We start from the raw sequence: 22669 nt of genomic DNA, 5'->3' as shown, positions 1-22669 counted from the left end.
AACTTACTGGTGATTATTCTGAAGTCTTAGGTTTAATTTCTTATTAATAACCACCTAGGGAGCCTATACTTGTATTTATTGATTTATTTCAGTGGCTTCTGGACATTTTGGACCAATAAACCCTGGTCAGTCTGAACAAAATCTTAAAAACAGTCCTGTGGTGCCAACATAAAACTTTTCACTGAGAACGCTGTGCAGATTTTCACAGGCCACCTGCAGACCATTGGTACTGCAGTTCACAGATTGGAAGCTCTGCTTGCTTTGATTGTGCATTGCCATTTCACAGGACCTGGCTTTTCAAAGTCTTCATCATATTAGAAGAGATTTGTTTCTGTTTTTAGAAGTGACAGCTGCTGACAGGTACTGCTATGAGAAGCTGAATATTGAAGGGACTGAGAAAGGAAACTGTGGAAGAGACAAGGACTCTTGGATACAGTGCAATAAACAGTAAGTTGATCCATTTTGAAAACAACCGGTATGAGATTTTTGTCCTTGATCTAGTTCTTCAGCTGGCATGAAGAGGCTCACGAAGCCTCTGTACAGAACAGACTTCTCCTGGCCTTCTGCAGACATTAGTGCAGGAAATTCTGGAGGGAGAGGAGTGTTGAGAGGAGATGATCTCTGACAAGAGAGCACCATCTAAGCTGTGGGAGCACTTGGACCAAAGTGGTCCTAGTACTCTTGGCAAGGCTTAGCAGTGAAGAGGAGAGCAGCCTGTGGTTTCATGTCTCAGTGTGGTGGTCACCTTTTTATGCTGTGCCGTTGCATTGCTAAGTCATGTTCAGTTTTCATTGTATTGTAACCCTCCGTGTCTTTTCCTGCAAGTTGCTGCCTGAAGCATTGTTTCACATTCTGTGTTTATGCAGTTGATAATTTCTGCCTAGCTTTTAACCTTTTGCCAGTCCTCATCAAACTGCACTCTGGTTTTTCAGATGAGTTCTCCATTCTGTCAATGTCATTTGAATTCTAGTCCTACCTACTAATGCCCTTTCCTACCTTTCTGTGCAGATTTGATAACCTTACTTTTGTTCCATTACAAATTTATGAGTAAAAAATACTCAGTAATATGGGAGAGGCCAGACAGTGCACAAGTCTCCACACATGAGTGTAAAGTCCCTTCAACAGTTGAATTAAACTTGGTCTCTAGTTCCCTTACGTATGTGTCATATGAGAATTTGTTTAAAGCCTGTATCTACTGCTTCTCCTCTATGGGCCAGTTAGCATATCTTAACAGGATATTAAATCAATTTGATGAGGTTAGTTCTTGACAGCTCCCTGATTGCTATTACTCAGAGCATTTTTGATAATACATCTTAAAAAAGACTCTTTCCCAGTCTAAGCTCCAAGGAGAGTAATTTGTTTTGGAAACAAGGCATTATTTATGGGAGTTACTGTCAGTGGGAGAAAAGCAGGGAGTAACAAACATGTTACAAAGCAAGTAAAGAAAACCACATTTTTTTGATCATCCATTTTCATTGAATTTTATTTTCAGTGAGTATCTGTTTATTTCTCTCAATGCAGGGATGTGCTTTGTGGATACCTTCTGTGCTCCAATATATCCAGTGTGCCTAGACTTGGAGAACTTGATGGAGAAATCACATCATCAATCTTGCAGTTTGGAAAAGTCTACAATTGCAGGTAATTGGAAATCCTGAAAACAGAACGATCAATATCCATCTTGCATGGAAAAGCAGCTTTCTTAATCCTAAGTGGAGAACAACTGTTTCTGTTAAATTTTTTTTTCCTATTAACACATAACTTGTTCAACCTTTGTTAAGCTTCAGGAACTTGACTGCTTATAGGAAGTGCAGCTGTTTTACAGTCCCCTCTGTGTAGTAGTTAATTTTGCCTGTAGAGACATAATGCTCTTCTCTGGCCTCTTGATTTTACATTCTTTAATGTTTGTGAAGTATTTAACATACTCAAAATACTTATGGCGACATATGCCTGCACTGCCAAAGCTAACTGGCAGCTTAATACGTTGCCATATGTTAGCTGAATCCCAGTTATAGACCTGATGTGTTCTCATAGCTTCACACAACTGTAAGATGAAACAAAGTCCTACACAAGTAAACTCAATGTTTTCTCCAGCACTAGCTCTTACACAGGAAGAATGGTCTTTGTTTTCACCGTTACATTTGTTTGATGTAGATATACTGTGTTTTGGTTTGTTTCATGTTAGGACCAGTGAGATAAATAAGCTAATACTTACTCTTTCCTGGTCATGGGTATTGTATAACGCAGACAGAAATGAAGGCACCAGACCAGAGCCCAGTTTCTCAAGCAGTCCCATCTAATCACAGCACAAGTCTCCGGGGTCCTCTTGGTTGTCTTGCAGTGGTGGCCATGTGAAACTTGATGAGGAGACGGACCTGGGCTATGTGGAGAATGGGACGCCGTGCGGGCCGAACATGGTATGCCTTGAGCATCGCTGCCTCCCCACTGAGGCCTTCAACTTCAGTACCTGCCCAGGCACCACAGACAGCCAAATTTGTTCAGGACACGGTGTATGTTCTTGTACTCTTTAATCCTTTTTTATGTTTTTGCTGAGTATCTGGTGTTGTGCAGTGTGCTAGCTAGACCTTTCAAAAAGCCAGCAGCATGACTCTAGAAGTCTTTATACTGGAGAAGCTTTTGAAAAGGAAAGGGGGAGGAGGCACATAAATAAACATAACGCATACCAGTTAAGGCATCTTAAACAATGAGTCACAGTAAGTACGTATTAGTTTTGCAAAAATTTTATTAATCAATTCTTTTGCTATCACTTCTGCTAACTTGATTGATACTTCCACAGGCAATGTACTAGAGAATATAAAGGTCTAAGAACTGAGAAACTTAGGTCTCTGTTCTTCCAGATGCTCTTTTTAATTCCCTCTGTATTGTGTCAACCAAGAAGGTTCATGAGGTTGTTGGATTTTGTTGGCTGAGAGTTACTTTGCTCTGGAGAAGAGGGCAGTGAGCTGGCTCTTGGCTAGTAGCAGCTTCTCAGCTTGGTGCACAGCCTATGACTTTTCTGTGGCCCTGGTGAGTCCCTTTGTTGCTCACAGAGTTTGAAACAGTGTCCAGGTCCCTGTGGCTGATCTGAGATCAAAGGATTTGTTCTCTCCTGTCATGGTTTAAGCAACTAAGGACCATGCAGCTGCTCACTCACTTCCCCCTAACCCAGTGGGATCGGGGAGAGAATCAGAAAGAAAAAGGTAAAACTCATGGGTTGAGATAAGAACAGTGTAATAGAACAGAAAGGAAAAAACTGATAATGATAATAATAACAGTAATAAAATGACAATATTAATAAAAGGATTGGAATATACAAAACAAGCGATGGCACAGTGCAGTTGCTCACCACTCACCGACCGATGCCCAGTTAGTTCCCAAGCAGCGATCCACCCCCCCGCCCAGGACAACTCCCCCCAGTTTATACACTGGACATGACATCCCATGGTATGGAATACCCCTTTGGCCAGTTTGGATCAGCTTCCCTGGCTGTGTTCCCTCCCAACTTCTTGTGCCCTCGAGCCTTGCTGGCTGGGCATGAGAAGCTGAAAAACCCCTGACTTCAGTCTAAACACTACTTAGCAACAACTGAAAACGTCAGTGTTATCAATTTTCTTCTCATACCAAACTCAAAAACACAGCACTATACCAGCTACTAGGAAGACAATTAACTCTATCCCAGCTGAAACCAAGACATCTCATAATGTCTTTTGTCTTTTACACTGTGTTAAAACCCTTTTTTAGTCTGAAATTAACCACTTAGTCATATTTTGAAAAAATAAAATCACTGAGGTTCAGAGTCTCCCAAAGCAAATATAAATGGCTCTATTAAATATATATTACATTAAAAAGATATTAATGTACTTTATATATATTACATATATTTGTATATAAAGTACAATAATACATTTAGTACATTTATATCTATTATATAAATAAAAAATTGCTGTATATTAAAAATGTTTTGCAAAATTTTACAGGCTGTCAAAATTAGTGCTATATGACTGTAGCTATACTGTAGGTATTAATTACGGGAATAGATTAATTTTATGATTTTATTCTGAGCTACGCTTTTGGCTGCAGGTTTGTAGCAATGAAATAAAGTGTGTCTGTGACCGATTCTGGGGAGGAGATGACTGCAGTTCTCGTATCAAAGATGATCTATTTTTTGATAAAGATGCCATCAATAAAGGTACGTTGTTACAATTTTTACCAATAACTGGAAAAGCTTGGATTTGAGGAATGTTCATTAAACAAAACTAGATCTCCTACCTTTCAGTTAGCATACAACACGATGCACCATTAAGAGCCTCATTCCCTTCCCTTCCCCCCCACTGCAGGAGCACTCAGTGTCTGTGAATGAGGTCACAAATGTGGGGCTGGATGTGAGCGGTGCCACTCACAAGCACTCAGTACACCTCTCAGGACTGGTACCAGTGTGTCCAGTTGTACCTTGCTTGTCCTGATCATCTGAGTGGCCTTATTAAGTATATTGATAGATTAGGATAAGCAAAAAGATGCTGGGACTTTTCATATCTAGATTAAAAAGTACTGTTACTTACATGGCTGGTTTTTGTTTGTAGAGTCAATTTTTTATTACGTGGCCAGTATGCAGAATGTTGGCACACAAATTTCAGGCTTTTACATTTTTATAGTGAAAGTTTTTATTCATCTTGCATATGAAAGAAAAAATATATTGTGGAAAAATGAGGATGTAAATGTTTTTCATTATAAATCCTTGGGGGGGGACAGTTTTACCGTCTTCCAGAACATCTGTTTAGGTTACTTTATTCAGCTATGGAAGGGATTTGAGCAAAAACAAACGGAAAAGTCACTTTTATTCCGATGTAAGCATATATTTGCCAGGCAGGTTATAAGGATGTAAGCTACAGCAGTTTAATATTGATAACATTATATTGGCATACCTGGCACAACTTTCCCATGTAGCAAGTGTTCAGTTAAGGGAAACGGGCATAGAGGTCAAAGCTTGATTTACAAATGATCTTTTTATGTCCATGTTATACTTCAAGATTATATATCACTGGTTACAATTAGTCAGCCTAGTGCAAGTTGTCTAAGCAGGTTTTTGAAAGACAGTGCATTTACTAGTTTTGTAAATTTTTCTGCTAAAACCCTGTGTATTTTTCCCCTTTCTTGTGTTTCCAGGTGTTGTTAGCACAAATATAATAATAGGGGCTATTGCTGGCACCATTTTAGTGTTGGCTCTCGTTTTAGGAATAACTGGTTGGGGTTACAAGTAAGTAAATTATGTTCTTCTTAATACAGTTAAAAATATTTTTATTTCATCTGATAGCTGATTATGCTGTGAAAAGAACAATTAAAACATAATCTAAAAAATCCAAATTGAATTATATTTATACAGTGACATTGTAGTAGTAGTAGCAGTTTTCAAGCAGTTCTTACATGTGTATGTGGTTTTGGAGCGCTTGATACAGGTTTGAAATTTATTTCTTGTTTAGTTATTTCTTTTCTTTTTTTGTAGACGATCAGAATATGATTTTGCTGTATCTGACAAAGGAAATACAAGAATAAAGTCTGATTCAATTACATATCTCTCCTAATGATGAAGTAAATTTAGCAAGATTAGCCTTCAGTCAGTCAGTAAAGCATTTAACCATAGGCTTCCTTAAACAGATGTTTATATTCAGTTGGCTTAACCTGAAATTAATTCAGGCATGTTTTTTGGTAAAAGAGAGAGAGATCTGTAATTTGCAAATAAGGTGCAAGTTCTCTCCTGGTGTAGAGCTGTCAGTGTTCCGCTTACTCAGAGGCAGAGTAGATTATTTTAGCCTGACTGGTCTTTTTCAGTTTTTCTCCTTTTGTGAATTTCTTCTAAAAACAGAGGGGTTTAGTTCTTTTGCATATATTAAAGAAATATTCAAGGTACTTACTTTGTCATCTGTGTTTGGGTGAGACTGGCTCTTCAAGTCCTTCCTCCACAGGTCTTTGGCGTGCATGGAGGGCAGGGCAGGTTCAGCTGCAGGCAGTACTATAGCTGGGACACAGCCCCAGCAGTTTGGCATAACAAACTGGCACATCCCCTGCTGGTTTGTTAGACTGAGGTGGGCTGAGGGCAGCTCAAAAATATGTAAGGAGAGAAGCACTTGGAAAAAAGAATGAAGATTAGGATAGTAAAAAGGTAGGTTATGCTGTCTTGGTATATCACCCTTGGCTTCTGGCAGTATCTGAAAATCTGGATTTCTGAGTACAACTCCAAAGTTAAGGGCTCATATTGAGATCACATCTAGCCAGTGGGATTAGGTTTTGGAGGTGGAAGGCAAGAGTGTACCTTTCACAAGCAGCTTCATAGTGAATCAACTTAAACTCATCATGAACTGCACCACCTCCAACTCAGCACTGACATTAGCCATCAACATGAATATATTTTCCTTGTCTATTCTGATTTAGTATGTTTATGACTATGTTTATTTCAGAAGTGTTTTCTGTAGAAATATTTTGAAGAAAAATTTCATTCTGCATACATTACTTTTCTCTTTACTTTTTTTTTTCTCTTACTGACCATGTATACCTGCATACTGATAACTCATTCTTCTTTCTTTGTCTTCTTTTTGTATGGAAAGAAACTACAGAAGACAGAGGTATGTGATAGAAGTAACAGAATGTGTATTAGAAAGTTCTGAAATAGTTTTTCTTCTCTCTTGCTCATTTACATGCTATAAGGAAAATACAATGATGAAATATCATATTTTAAAGAATATTTGCTTGAATATGTGAAATTGGTATTTATTCTCTAAAGGCATTGCTTGAAATCCTGATTTCACTGGAGTCAGTAGCAAATATAATGTTTACTTCTGAGACAGTCTGTTTTATTTAGGAAAACAGGAGAATATTTCCAATAGGAGAGACTGAACAACTGCTATTAGAGATGAAAGTGTTCCTGGGAGGCTGAGAATTGAATAATTAGTATTAATATGATGTTCAGGAACCTTTTGAGACAAATTAATTCCTGGAGCTTCTTTGCAGTTAAAAATGCAATGCATTTAAATTGCTGTGTGAATGAAGAGCCCATTCCTTCCCACCACCCTGCTCAACTGATTTGTAGGTAAAGCACAGTACCATCTTCAGCACACGGCTGAGTTTTTACCCTTTCAATCTTATGGTCAAAAGCCAAACAGTTCTTTGTGACTCAGGTTTGGCTCCTGGAAGACCACCTCCCTTTCATCAGTCATCTGCCTGGCAGAGGGATCTTCTGGAAAGGGTTTGGCTCCTTCCTCTTCCAGTCCCTCACAGATAAGAGGCTTTCTCAAATTCTCCTGTTTTCTGCCTGTATCGCCACCTCCTGGTCCAAGCTGCTGCTTTGTTTGTTGCTGATACCTGTTGTACTTGTTCTCTGTTTCCCCTGCCTGTGTAGTGCTTTCTCTGCCAGGCTCAAAATACTTGCAAAAAGCAGAAAAGCTCTGCCAAGTGCTGGTTGTGTACTACAAGGTCAGATAGGCGGCAGGAACAGTAACAGGAAAAAGGCAAAGCTATTGAAGTCAAGCCTTATGGGGAGGTTGGTGGGTCGTAAATGTCAGCCGGCACAAGGAAGGCAGAATTTCAGGGTTTGGTGCTGCTCAGTGGCACGCAATCTATTTACAAGCACAGACTTAACATGCCCATCCAGTCACTCTACTGTGGATGTTTCAGTGTTGGCTGAGGACAGAGCAGCCAGAACCTTGAAATACAGAATACTGCCCCATACATGTTCGCGTTGGAATATTAGCAAATCTAACTTTTTCAAATTCCCTCATCTCCAGAAACTAGCATATGGACAGAGAGCTGTGAGTGTGCAGTCAGTCTGCAGCTGTGTCTGTGGGCATGGATAGAGTGGAAATCAGCATAAGCTGAGGCTTTTGAAGATGATGGAGATACTTAGTAACTACATCTCCTTCATGCAGAAAATGAAGTTCTGTAGGCTGACTTCTAAATAGATAATTTTGGATATGTAGAAGGAGTGCTCCATAAATGGAAAAACCAGACATCCACCAGGGTGTCCAGAGTGTCCTTTTTTTGGAATTGTTTATGATTAGTCCTTAAATAAAGATGAAAAGAAGCCATTGAGGTATTTTTGAGCCTTACATAAGGAATGATATTTTGCAGTACTAAGCAACCGAAATGAGTAAACTGAAAACAATGAAAAGAGCAAATTACCATGGATTCTGCTAGCTGAGATGGTGCGGCTTAAAGGGCACAGCTATGTGGGAGGAGTTGTTTCTGACGGGATAGGACAGTTTGCTGGAGGAACCCTGGGGAGCAGAGCTGCCCACACTGAGTCAACTCTGAACACACCAATGTATCGGCGGAGGAATGGGACAAGAACCAAGACTCGGGAGGTGTTAGAAGAAATAGTGTGGAAGTACTGCACTGCACTAATGATTTATGTGCCATATAATTATATATTTTAAATACTTCAGGAGCATTAGAAATTCAGATATGGAGTGAAGAGAGCCCAGATCAGGTCTGTAGTTGGACACAATTTGAATGTGAATCAACCTTGTGATAAATGCGCATCTTAATAGGGGCAGACTGAAGCAGAAAGGCCTTGGAAAGTGCAAGGCTGAATAGATAACTAAGCTGCTGGTATTATGATATAGCCAACTTTCAAAGTAGGTACTTGTACTAGGGAGGATTTTTCAACTTGGTGGAACTGTAACTGGAATATTTGCATGGCAGTTTTTCTGCTGGCAGTGAATTCACTATCTGTAAAAAAGTTGTATAACTTGATTAGGACTTTGTCATGCATAGATAGTTTTATGCACCAAAACCAAGCGTCTAGTACTGGAAAAGGATAAAATATTGACAGATGTGTGTGGCATTATTTTTATGTGTCTTGGCTGATTGAGTCTATTGTAATCAGGAATAGCTGAGAAGCTCTGACACTGGCGTTAGGTCTCCTGCACAAGAGAACAGTTAACAAACTGGAGGATTTTCTCCTCCTGAGGTTTAAACAACTCAACAGGTTGCTATTCTTGAATTCAGGAATGATCACAAAAATTAAGTGGAAAGCAACTATCTCAGAAGGAAAAAGGCTTTCACTTTCCTGAACTCCTTTTTGATCCAGGCATGCATTCAGCTCAGGCTGTAGTATTTGTGCATCACCTGGGGATGCTTTCCACAACCAGAGTGATGAGCCATTTGAAATGTCTGAACTTGGTTATCCAATGTCTCAAGAACCACAAACTATTCACTTTGAAAACTATAATCAGAGTTTATCAGTGAAATGTTCCTTGTTTTCCCCTACCAAAACCACATAATCTACTTTTCTGCACATAGCAGAAGCATGCGGGAATTTTCTCTCAGATGGTTGAATTATTTATTAATAGGTTTACTGTGTGTGGTTAACAGTTTCCTCAAGGATCGCTAGCCTTGGCTCTTTTCTTTTAAACTAATGTTTGTGCATGTTTGTGTGTGTGCTAGTGCCTGTCATGTTCTCTGACTCTACAATGTTTATTATACTTTAGACAAATACCCCAGGGAGATTATGTAAAAAAGCCTGGAGAGGCCGACTCTTTTTATAGCGACATGCCTCCTGGAGTCAGCACAAACTCTGCATCTAGTTCTAAGAAGAGGTCTGCTTTTCTGTCGCATTTTCAGATTTCTACCTGTTCCATCACCCATTATTCCATTAGTCAGAACATTTCATTGTTTTGCAGCAGGTTTGAGTCTTTCTTCTTTCTTTGTGGAATGTTTGAAATAGCATCCTTTGTGCTTTGATTACTGATTTTTCTCAGATGCCCTGAGCTGCTAATTATTACAAATAGGCCAGAATAAACAAGTTTTCCACTGTAAACCAGTTTTTGGTTAATCAAATTTTCATTGTCTCCCTGCTTGAGAATTGTTTTCAAGTAGACTCTAATAATAATTGCTGGTTCAAAAAAAATTAAATAAAACCCCACAATTTTTTAAATCTTGGTCATGTAATCAAAGAAAAGGAACACTGTCTTGCTTCAATAATAGTTATAAACATAAACTGTTCAATATAAATGTTATTTTTATATCTTCGTCAGTGTCATTAATTCATTGAGTTGACCTAGACTTCTGGATAATATTCTTGCTGTCTCACATTAAAGATGGTGGTGCTTGCATTTTATTCCACTTACTAGGCTAGTATACTAAATGGTCGCTAAGTGTTATCTTAGAAAATAATTCTACAAAGACTTTCTGTAGTTTTGTGCTTGCTATTATGAGGAACCAAGGAGGGCATTAGATTTTGCCCTTGATGAGATATCACTAATTCTGTTATTGTTCCAGTTACTTAAAAAACCCAACAACATTTTAAAATGGAAAATTCACTGAAAAGCATTGAGAGTCATTTGTAATTGCTAAGGTCATTAGGTCATGATGCTCACCATCCCTCTGCAGTTAGAAATCCTTTAATTATAAAAATCTCCAGCTAGCACTTTAAAACAATTTATGAGAAGCACTATGTCGTAGGAGGAATAGACAATCCTGAACTGCTTCATAAGAAAACTGCAATTCTCAATTCTTATCTTGCTGAGCAGTCTATAACTGTGCAGTTGATGAAGCCATTTTCTTTGTTGTTATTTTGAAGAAAGTAATGAGAAATGTATGGAAGGGATGCATTTGCAGTGACATTCGCTATTTGGCTATAGCAGCTTGATCCTATATGCAACTTCATTCAGTCTGTTCTACTGAATATGTTATTAGAAAAACTGTAGTAGTGATTAAATAGTGATTTCTGATTTTTAAATTCAGCTTTTTAGATGTGTGAGTGGATAAATAATTTTTTTTTTTCAGGGAGCAAGTGTTAATCTTAAATGATGCAGTGTTTGTGTTGGAGAATCTTGTCATTTGGATAAAATTTTGAAAAAAGTTTTGGGAAAGCAAGTTTTCATAGCTTTGTGTAAGCAGGTTCAAGTACCAGTTAAGAAAAATAGTTTCTTTTTAAATGAATGCCATTTAATGCATTTCTTCTTTCATTCAGTATCTGTGTTTCTTTTCATACTTCATTTCTTTCATGTGTCTCTGTTTATTATTCATTCCAAAAAGCTAATGGTTTCTAAGGTCTGTCTGTACTAGAGAGTTTTGTTGTTCCCCACCACCAGTTCAGGTATGTTGTGCCACTGTCAAGTCTGGAAAAGTAAGTCTGACAAATATTTCATTAACATTGTGGTGGAGCTGACATAGTCTTTCCATTTGAATCCCCGGAGTGCTATTTCCTGCCTTCCAAGCTGGTTTTGATTTGCTCTGTGTGCAGATATGGATGGCATCTCTTCATAGATGTCAGAGTGACTGGGCCATTAGCTCCCTGGGCTTCTCCATGCTGGAAAGCACTATGAAGTGTTAGTTGGTATTCAGAGGATGTTCAAGGGTTAAGACAGAACTTTATGATAACTCTTGCTGTTACGAGGTAGCAAACACTAAAACCAGTATATAGCAAGACATTCCTGAACCTGAAAATAGACCTTTAGGAAGAGAAAATTATTAAAAAAACCAGTCAGTGGATCTGTTGGTTCTCAGACATTTTGTGCTGTAATTAAGTTTGAATTAATTAAATCCTGGGCTTATTTCAGTGTGGCTGTGATTAGCCTGGTCTTCTGGAAACTGAAGAGCATCTCTCAGATGCCTGCCCTCCAAGGAAAGCAGAGACTGAAAAATGCAAGAGTATCCAGACTTAGAAACTACAGAAATAGTTCCTTTAAGCAAAACTTCTTTGTAATAAATAAGTCATCTATTCTGACCAGTTTTCAACTTCCTCTTGTGTTCTGTTTTGGATGTAATTGTACATCTCGCGGCAAACAGCTGAGCAGCAGCTCTAGTTCAACAGGAGGGAGCCTGTTGCAAAACCCCATGTGTTGGACATTGCCACACACATCTCTGGCTCTTAGAGGGTATACAAGAGGAAAGAAAAACTTCAGTTTGCACCAAGCACCTAGATAAAAAGACTGTTTTCGGCTTTGAGTTTAGCATTAGGAATATATACTGCAGTGACTGGCTGAGAAAATATAATAAAAATTCAGAATTAGCAAAAATGAGGCAGTTACCTCTCCACTGGAGCTACCAGCTGTGGGTGGGAGGATGCTCATCACAGACTCCTGGGCCCCTGAGACTGGTAGCAGTGGGGTGAGGGAAGCGGTCCAGGCTTTCCTACAGCAGCACAAGGAGGGAGTGGGCAGCCTGCAGGTGGGATGTGCTTAACTGTGAGTTAAAAAAAACCTTGAGATGAGCACAGTTGGAAGAGCATCTTCCAGCTAAGAACTGGGGCAGAGCTGCAAATCCAAAGGAAATCTGGTGTGCACTGGTGTTTGTGCTTTCCACAGCAGACATGCAAGAAAGCAGTGCTGAAGCCTGGCTCTTGAACGTGGGCACACCGAACTGCTGCAGGGACAGCTGTGAAGCATAACTGCAGGGTTTAACCAGAAATCCTGGATGCTCTGCTAGTGCAGACAGACCTTAGGCTGTGTTATGTCACCGGCCTCGGGAATGTGAGTCTCTGAACCACTGAGCTAACATTGATGTGAGATAATACCCTTAAAAATAACCGCATCTGAGCCCTCCTGTTCCAGGTCAAATGGATTATCTCATTCCTGGAGTGAAAGGATCCCAGACACAAAACATATTTCAGACATTTGTGAAAATGGGAGGCCTAGGAGTAATTCTTGGCAAGGTAAGTGTGAACCTCAGTGCTGGCCACAGTGGAAACCAGCCTCTGGGCTATTGCTGCTCTGCTGAAAGTTTAGCTGATCTTAGGACAGCAGCATGGCTCCTTACAATTGTGCTAATTTAACCTGGAATTGGGATTTAGCAGTACCCTACTCAAGTACCTGTTTTGCACAATGCTTTGTCACATAGAAATGATGTTTAATTTCTCCCATTCCTCCAGTGTGAGCTAACATGAAAAAGAAGTCATCTATTCGCTCTTGCCAGCTTCTGTGATTTTATCAGGTGGTGTTTAGTGGTTTTGCTGAAGTGTAGTGATTTTCTCAAATGAAAGCTGAAATTAAGGAGTTTTTTACAGTTGCAGCAAAAAGTAGAGAAGGATCACGTAGGTGTCAAGTTTAGCTGGTCTGAGGTAAATCAAGAGGAGCTGACCTGTGACTTTTAGATGGTTAAAGCTAATGAGGTAATGACTCTTTTGCTGGGGATACAAAAAGAATATACAGTTTGGCATGGGACGCAGGTGAGTTTCAAGTTGTTTTACCGTCTGTATCCTTTGATTTCTTTCAGGTAATATAGGAGGAAACAGAAAGAAAGTCAGAGGCAAAAGATTTAGGCCACGGTCTAATTCAACTGAGTAAGTCTGAACTTATAAAAGCAAAGCCAAAAAGTACGGTTTTCATATTTGTGTTTTGTAGATGGAGATTAAGAGTACTGAAAAGTAGACAGCTGCATTTTTTTTTCTGTGGCCCATTCTGATTGCTGACTGATAATCTGGTAAATGGTTTGGCTAATGTATTTCAACCTCTTTTTATGTATTCTTTAAAAATTAACTATCAATTTTCTTTTTTATGTAGGCTTCCTCACAGTCGTTCCCATAGCAATTCCCAATGATGGTGGCAGCCTGCACCATCACTGCAGGCTTTTGTCTACAGTAAACTGCCATTGCTGAGTGTATCCTGGTTCAATACTGAATTTCTGATAACCTGTTTCCTACCCTTGTCTTCACCTTGGGTTGGGCCATTGCAGAGTTAGAGATTTTGTATCTCTGCGTACCTGCCTGGAGGTTTTAGGAGAGGTATCTGTCTGCTTTGAGAGTACCCTGAAGTTTATCATTGTAAGCCTGAAACAGCCAGTCTTGAGTAAGCCCTGCAATAAATGGGTAATGAGAGTCCTTACCAAGTGACTGATCCCCAGACCTTTCTAGTATGGCTTAGAGTTGCTTTCTTATTAATTTATTGGTTACATTTACTGAAGAGCCCATGTGTGCAGTGCTCCCCATAGGGAAAGAGCCTTCCTTATGTACTTAAGCCTGCTGGTTCAGGCTGCTTTTGTGAATGAATGGTGAGTGGCTGGAAACATAATCTCTGGGCTTGTCAAGCACTGGCCTGCTCTTACAGCACTTACGCCACACGGGAATGGCCCCTTCTTTGACCATGGTGGCGATGGCAGTGCCCTTTCCCCCTATTATTAGTACAAACTTTGCACCTCTATGAGCAAACGGGCTTGATACCAACCGTGCTGGAAACCAATAATGCTAACTCCTCTCTGGGCCCTGCTTTCTTCGGTTTGGGCATTTTGAGTTTGTTCTGAAACTTTTCTTCCATCTGCAGTGCACTGTCTTGAGGTGAGTAGGCTCGGAAAGGTTCATAGAAAAGGCCCTCTGTTACAAATTACAGAAATAATAGTTTGATGCACATTCCAATTTTAACATTGCATGGTCAAAATGGCAACATGGAAGCAGAAATTTTAGCCCTAGATCCCTTGGAGGAGTTTATCTGCCAAATGCCCTTGAGCTCTTGGGCTTTGTGCTGATAAACTCTTACTGAAATGTTATTTTGCTTGTTTTCTTTTCTCTTTGCATGAGAGAGTTTGATAAAAGCAAAATTAGTCTGACCAAATTGCCAAGAATACAAATGAGATTGCACATTCTTCTTTAGAAACTTGTCCTGTGCTTTCCGTCATTTTCCAATTGTATTTCTTAAAATTTGTTGAAAAAAGAAAAAAAAGTTTAAATTAATGATACCGTTATTCTATCATTCAGCAGAGGTGTACACTGGGGCTGAATTGGTCCATAAAGAATGAAACCAGATCAGCTCTTTTTAGCCTAGAGTGAACGTAACTGCATGGAAAGAGTATTGTTTTCAGTAAATATGCTGGTGGGCGTATTTTTTTCCTCTGTGCTGTTCAGCTGGTATATTATACATTTTCACTGAGAACTTTGGAGCACTAAATAAGTGGGTAGACAGAGAGAGTATGAGTTGGAAATCTTTTTCCCTCTAAATTTCTTTCTCTTTTAAAGGTGCCCCTGAATTTCCACCTAGTTCCCTGCTTTCCTTCTTGCTGCTTATTACAGTCTCTCAACCCAGCAGCGGCCCTGGTGCTAGAGGGAGGAGGCTTGTACTTCCCAAGGGCTGTGCAGCAGCCTGTTAGGGACGAAGCACAGCACGTGTGTTCCTGAGAGAGACCTGCCAGGCAGGAAAATGCTCTTTCTCCTGATGGGGTCTATCCTGGACTGCATGGGACCGCATATCCTGGGTCCATATCCTGGACTTAACCAAGTCTCCTTGGCAAGCCTGTCACCCCTTGGAGAGACAGCTCCCACTGAATGATCCACGTGCTGTGTCGATTTGGTGGGGAGTGGAAATAATTGCCAAGGGTGCACAGTGACTCTGGTCAGAGAGATAACTTCCTTTGTGAGCAGAGAAAATTGACTGAGAATGATCTAACTGTGGCCAGCATTTACTCATTTAGGAAAACAAAAAGCAACACCAGCTGCTTTGAGGATGCCTCAGAATACATGAAAGCTTTTCCCAGGCAGATTTACCTTCTTATCTTCCCTAGGAAATATAGAATAATATTGAAATCTGTTCTGAAACAGTGGACAGCATTTGGAAAATCCACCTTTGTGGCCCCTGGGAGTCCAATAAAGCATACTTGTTGAGATGGAAGAAAAGGGGTAACACTGTTACCTGTTAGTAGTAGAGACAGTGTAGTTAACCGCTAGAAAATTGGGTTCATTGGGTGCTGAATTAAATTTTTTTTTTAAGCAGGTGTGCACTAATACAGTTCCCTACAAAAGTATCTGACATATGCATGTCTGCAGTAGCTGCACGTATTATGCACAATTTTTTTTTTTTGTATACAGCCAAGCACTAGATAGAGATTCATGCCATTAATCATTTAAGCAAAATTTCTGAAGTACTGAGCAAGGTTTGAGCTCTGCAGCCCTCATGAGCAGCACTGACAGGAGGGTTGCAAGCACACTGGGCAGTTCCTGAAAAATCTACTGCTCGTGCCTTTGTGTGACCCCTTGTACCTAACAGATACATGAACAAGGCTTCTGCTAAGGGTATAGTTCTATGGAGACTGCTAAAGCTCTTTTGGGATGTTTTTAATTGTTTCTAGATGTTTTAAAACAAAATTTGTGTTCTTTACTAAAGGCAGATGGTTCAGTTCACATGGAAGGTATGCCAACAAGCCAAATGTTTCTGTGGCTTTTTCAGAAACAGGGTTGATGAAATGGCCTGATAAAACAAGTTTTCTATTAAAATCAGAGTTATACAGGAATGATAATGAGAATTTTCTGAATAAGCTGACACTTTAATTGGGAGCTTGTGTTAAAACAGGTTCCAGGGAACATGTGTTTTGCCAAATAGCAATTCTGACCTTTGTTAATTTGCTCTGCTTTTCCTATAAGCGTTTGTCGTCCTCATTGTTATAACTGATACAAACATCTTTGGCTTAGACTTTCTATTATATATTGTCTTTTTGCAGCAGGGTAACCCATGCATCTGAGCCTGGGCTTTCTCTCGCCCACCAAACCCCGGCCCAAGGCATAAGCCCAGGGGGTTCTGACCACCCCCAAACAGGGAGTCGGGATCACAGGTCAGTCTCACCTGCCCCTGCATTCTGGGCTGCCATTTTATCCCGTGAAAAGTCCCTTCCCTCAGTATACAATAGTTTCACTGTGGCAAAACACCGTGATTGCTTGGAGGTGCTCCTGCTGATGCAGCGCTAGCTAACCTTCCTCCTCGCCAGCCTGAGGAGTACAAGTCCTCTTGAGCCCAGGTCTTTTGCCTTGTTGCATGTTGCGCTACAAGCCAAATCGAGCTGTTGGTCTAGCTGTAGGCTTACGTGTAAGGATACCTGTGTTTTAAAGCGGAATTTCTCAGTGAAAGAAAATGCAGATCCTGGCCATCACTAATGAACATGTGGCCAGGAAGATCAGCCTGAGAGCTTTCTAATGGTATCACGTAGTGGTCTGCAGTAACTCAAGTTTAACCTTTCTGTAACAGATGAATTGAGGTGGTGAACGACGGTCTGTAGTACAACCAGACCCAGGAAACCCTGCAACACGGTTGTGCAACAACTGCATGCTTTGATACCACCTTACACTTTGTTTTCCAATACAGGAAGCCAGATTGGGAGTGTTTCATGGTTACCAAAAGACACTTTCAAATGAAAAAAAGCAAGTCAAAACTACTGCAGCGAGTACAAGAAAATGTGTAGTGCACCTACAATTAAAGCTAAACCAGAAGTTTATTAGTTCCTGATGATGCTGGTGTCAGCCTGTTGCTTCACTTGCAGTTCATCTGTTGCTGCGCTACCACCTTTGATGTTTTCTTTCTCTAAGAGCCCAAGCTGGAAAGCATAAAGCACTCCCGATTCCTGATAAATAAGCGAGCTGAGGAAGCTACTTAGAAGCACTTGTGGCTGAGGGCGAGTACTTTCTGAGAGCTGTGGCTGTGCTTGTGCGGGGCGGGGAGGAGAAGTTCCAGAGCAAAAAAGGAGCAAAAGAAGTCGAAAAAGTGCTGCTGCTTTTGTCGTCAACGTGGTTTGAAATATGGTGGGGGTTGAATGACATGATCTGGCCCAACCTTTACTCATCTGAGCAATCCCTTGTGAGGCCTCTTCCCATGTGTGAGGTCATTGGAGTCACTTATAAACAAGGGTGGCGAGAACTGGCCCAGAAATATTGAAAATAACTTAAAGAGGAATTTTCTTTCCCTTTTTCCTTGGTTACAATTTGTTTCCTATTTCAGAGTGTGCTAGTCTCTATTATATAAAGGTGGTGATCACAAATAATTGTTAAACTGTTGCCATTCTTATACAACAAGAACAGACTTTAAATTGGACCAGGCAGACTCCTGTTTCTACATTGCCCTTTTTTCTTAACATGACAGAGGGGGAGCAATTTGCTAACCTTGTTATTGGGGGCTAAGAGAAACCAGTTACAGAAAAAATTCTTCTTTCCTGGTAATATTACTGTCAGATAATTCAACACTGTTTTTATTTCAGAGTTTTCATGTAGCTAATATGAGTATGCAGCTCAGACTTTTTCCTAAAAAGTGTGGGTTTGGTATCAAGATTCCTTCTGTAAAATGTGAGATAACTCTGCAGCCCACCTCCATTAAACCTTCTTGTGGTCCTACCAAATTAAATGATCATCGAAAAATCAGAGAGTTATTTGCACATAAGTGTAAAAAGTGCCACTGTAGTGGCAAACAATTCAAGCCTTTTAACACACTGAGGCTGAAATTCATTCCTGTAGAAAGGGCCAAGCCCAAGTTTCTGTGCTCATTAGACTATTATCTTGCAATTTATTCTAGCTGTGTGAAAACATATGTCTTCAACAAGCAAACTGCAGGATTGGAGCCAAAATGCCCCTTCATCTTTATTCTGAGATCATGAGAGGAGTTCAGACGATAAACTTAATGCTGGCCCTCTGCATGGGAGTGAATTTTACCCTTAAGACATTAAATGAATGATGTATCCCAAAGAGTTTCCAGGTTAATCAAACATATGAGTCTTCTTGTAGGTCAGATTTCTTCATGCAGTTGTACACATTGCCTAGTCCTCACCCAACATCCATACTGATTTATTTGCCATAGTCACTTGCATTTTGGGGATGAAGACATCCTTGCTAAGCTTGTGCTGTGTGTTCTCAGATTTTCTATTCTTGTTCTTCTGCTTTCTCTGTTCCTTCCATTGCTTTCTGCAGGTATTTAAACCCATGGTTCAAAAGAGAATATAATGTAGCTAAGTGGGTAGAAGATGTGAATAAAAACACTGAAGGACCATACTTTAGGTATTTTGTAAATTAATTCTATATAATTTTTAAGAGCTGTTCCAGCATATACAAATATCTTGGGACTCCTACCTTGTATAAATCAATACAAGTTTCTGTAGGTGCAAAGGGCCCCTCTTCTTTTGCTGCATTTTGATGTCTGTTTTTGGCTTCATGTGCAATTTACAATTCTTTTTCTGAATGTTTTAATGAAGCCATTGAAAAGGGTGTGTGTAGTGCATGCATTCCCACCATCATCTATAGCTTGTAGTAGCTTTCTCATCATTTTATGCCAAGTAGTGTTTTATGGGCATGAGACATATTTATCACTAATAAAGTAGTATTAACTTAAATAGAATGTAATTTACTGAAGCAAGTAGTTTCATAACACATTGACTTTACCCACTGTCTTATATAGTGCATACTAAAATTTACATGAAAAAAAAAAAAAGAAAAAGTAGTGGTATTTTACCCTCAGCATACAATGAAATAATTAATATATTGTAATTGGAAAACTAAATGTATGAGAATATACTCTGTGCTCTATTTATCAAACCACTAATGAATCTGTTACAAGTGAGTGTAGGGTTCAACCGAAATATCACTTGTTTTTGAGAGGGGAAGGTGTGTATTATTTGATATATTCCAAGTTAAAGAGAAGAAGCATGTATGAGGCTGGCCTCCCTGTTGTACACGAATCAGGAGACTGAGAACATTTTAGTAGATTCCTGAAAGACACAATCCCACAGCTGAGAGAAGTTTGCATCAGCTGAAAAAATCAGCTAGCATAGGAGAGAATGGAAGACAATTTATGACAAATAATATAAAACATAAAAGAAATTGATGAAGCTCTAAGTTGACATATCAAAAATGAAGCTGAAACAAGAATTATAGAAACAAAAAGAAAAAGAATACAAAGCAAAATCTTTAGCCAAAACAGTGAAGGATGGTAAGAACGAGTAAATAGAATCTTAACAATAATTTTGCTACATTAGTAGACCTAATAATAGTGCAAAAGGGCAGAAACAGTCACTAAATAAGTCCAGTGTGTATTTGGAAAAAAACATGATGGAGTTGAATCACAAGATGCTAATGAAACATTTCCTTTCTGATAGTAGCACTGGCAGATATTAAATAGCAGAGTGGGAATTTAGTAATTTTTAGAAATAAAAATGCCACAAAGCCTTAAAAGAGCATAAAATCATCACTTTTTTTAAACCATTTGTGTTTGCTTTCAAGAACTCTTAAATCACAGAGCAAGTTTCAGAAAGGTTTTCCAATGAACAAATAGGGCAAATAAGGTAAATTTAAGCCTGCCAGTGCTGATCTCAGTCCTGAACAAGAAGTAAAAATCCCTGACACAAGAATCCAAGGCTTATGGGAGAATGTTGTGATTTTGCCAACCAGTATCAGCCAGGTCTCTGTGTTGGTGCTTGGACATTCAGGCATGGTGTATTGTGAGTCCAGTAGTTTTACCGTTGTTGGTTTTAGCATTGGGATACATGGTCCAGTTCTGGTGTTCACAGTTCAACAAGCATGGTCAAGAACTGGGGAGGTTTAAGCCCTGAGAAACGTTAGAAGGGACTGCAGGGCCTCAAGCTGTTCAGTTTAATGGAGCAGGCAGACTGAGACGGATAATGACCAAAAGTCATTGGAAGGTGAAATTAGGCAAGCTCACACTAGAAATGAGGTGTGTTTTTATTAGCAAACCTTTTCTTAAAAATACCCTCTGGACCTTTGTTGTTCAGGCAAGGCCATCAGTCACTCTCTGTAATCTAACCCCATAGCTGTCTTTCAGGGTGTTTGTATCAGAAGCCCTTTGGTCACAGTAAACAAAGATATTGATGGAATATGATGATAACACTGGTTTAGAATATTTTACTTTAATTGGTTTAGTTAAACAGATTTCAATTCCTGTGTGGATACTCTTAATTTGGTTTTCATCTTTTAATATCAGTATATCTTGATTTAGTAACTAGATTAAATTGATAGGAGCATACCCCGCCCCTGAGGGTTTTCAACTGTTGCACTGAATAAGTCACGTTTCTAATTGTATTTGAGATAAACCAAGATTTTTTTTGCATGTAGATGAGGATTAAGCTGCCCCATGTGAGTTTTAAGTGGTGTATATCAGCAGAGATGAAACATAAATTAAAAATTTTACACCATAGCAGCTTACTAATGACTGTCTGCAGCAGTAGCTTTAGAAATGAGAGAGAAACTAGAATAAATTTAGAAACCTATATGTCCTAATTAATTGAGGTAACCATGGGGAAGTATTCTGCTGGCATATTATGGAAGGCAAAGGATCAGATTTTCTCCTGGGATGAATTGCCATGGGTTTATGAGAGGTTCTCCCCAAAACTCAGGTGCAGTTTTGGTTAATGTCACAGACTGGAAAATGCTGTTCCTAGGAATGGTGTTCCTAGGAACATCACATGGCTGGGTTTTGAACCTGTGAAGTAATTCACGAACAAAACAAACCAAACCTTGTTAGATGAACCAGAAAGGATGAAGTCAGACTGTTCAGCTGATACTAGGAATCATAGCCCAGGATAAGATATTTATGCCAGATAATTAGCTGAGTAGTATTTTTGTTGCTAATCTTTGGTTTGTCTTTTCTTTTGAAGACAGCCTGAAAGTAACACTGCTGTTTTGCGTGTCTCCCTATGGTTTTAGGAATAATGTGTTGATGACTGGTGCTGTTGCAGGTAGAGTGAAGTAAAATTACAAAAAAAGACAAAAATGCTTCCTACAGTTCCTGTGAATGATGCAGATTTTCAGAAAATAGAGATATTGGGTATCACAAAGACTTTCTCCATTAGGTGAAAAAAATCTGTATAAATCAAAATTTCTCTCTGTCACCTGGTGTCCTAGTTATTAATTTTTTTCTAGTCTACAAGTCTAATGGGTATTTCTATATAATTACTTTTTATTAATGATAATAATAATAGTAGCTGGTGTCTCTGGTGCCTGAAAGCTCCCAGCTGTGGGATTCCCTTCAGTAAGAAAATAAGATCTGTAAAGAAAAATCTCATTTTCCTACTCAAAGTATAGGCTAGATTTTAATTTTACATGCCAGGCCATAGCTGTGTAACCCAAGCAATAAACCCGGGCAGGAAACCTTTCCCTGATTTCAGCTTTGCTGCAAGGTGTGCTGTTTTACCAGTGTGATATTACTGCTTATTTTGTTACTGCTAATTACAGTGGCTACCATACAGACTGATCTTACGTAATACGGTTAAGGATTACTCGAAATCCTTACTGAATCTTAAAAGACTCAGGATGGTGGTATCAGAAAATAAACTGTCAGAATCCCCAAATGTGGCATTTCTATAGATAATTATAGACAAAAAAAGACTGGAAGGCACCTACTGAAGCACTGAGCTGCCTACATTTGATTTAATGCAAATATTTACAGTAACTTAGATTCTGTAGGAGTTGTTTAAATAGAAAAATAGTTTACAAAAAACACAGGTTTTATAGAGGGAGACCCAAGACACATACCCAGAAGGAGAATGGCCACCCCATATCCGAAGGGCACTGGCAAGGGGCATGGAAGGCAGGAGACAACAGGCTATAATTTCCCTCCTATTTTTGATGTGCTTTGATGTCCTGGCTGTCTTCTTCCTCGATTTCTTCTCAGCTCTTCCTCAGCTGATCATTAGCCAGAGTTGGCTCTGCTGCTTTGCCAGGTCCATTGCCTTCTCTGTGAGCATCCAGCTGAGGCCAGAGCTGTGACCAGCCACTAGCTCCCTGCTCTTGCTGAGGCAGCTTTAGGTCGTGTTTAAAGAAAAAAAAAGTTTTCTCCATTACAACCAAAGCAAAATATTGGCCTTGTTGGCAGACAATGAAAAAAATGTCTATTGATGTCAGTAGGATCAGGATTTCATTTCAAGAGTTAGGGAGAAGAATTCATTAAAGCGTGTGAATGCCTGCTTCTGGGCCATTACTGTTCTTAAAGCG

General features: G+C 39.5%; 1 protein-coding gene across 1 annotated transcript in view; it reads left to right on the top strand.

Annotated features, from left to right (window-relative positions):
- Positions 1–22669, top strand: part of ADAM22 (ADAM metallopeptidase domain 22) — a 136065-nt gene that overhangs the window by 107273 nt on the left and 6123 nt on the right. Inside the window, exons 21-29 of the mRNA XM_010562646.1 lie at positions 342–447; positions 1522–1638; positions 2339–2507; positions 4078–4186; positions 5161–5251; positions 6597–6614; positions 9477–9671; positions 12543–12643; positions 13204–13270. Coding sequence (XP_010560948.1) covers positions 342–447; positions 1522–1638; positions 2339–2507; positions 4078–4186; positions 5161–5251; positions 6597–6614; positions 9477–9671; positions 12543–12643; positions 13204–13270 — 973 coding nt within the window. The remainder of the gene's footprint in view (positions 1–341; positions 448–1521; positions 1639–2338; positions 2508–4077; positions 4187–5160; positions 5252–6596; positions 6615–9476; positions 9672–12542; positions 12644–13203; positions 13271–22669) is intronic.

This window comes from Haliaeetus leucocephalus, unplaced genomic scaffold (assembly GCF_000737465.1).
Source record: "Haliaeetus leucocephalus isolate CR32 unplaced genomic scaffold, Haliaeetus_leucocephalus-4.0 Scaffold0, whole genome shotgun sequence".
NCBI lineage: Eukaryota > Metazoa > Chordata > Aves > Accipitriformes > Accipitridae > Haliaeetus > Haliaeetus leucocephalus.
Note: the sequence above shows the minus strand (reverse complement) of the source record. Positions and strands in the feature narration are given on the sequence as shown.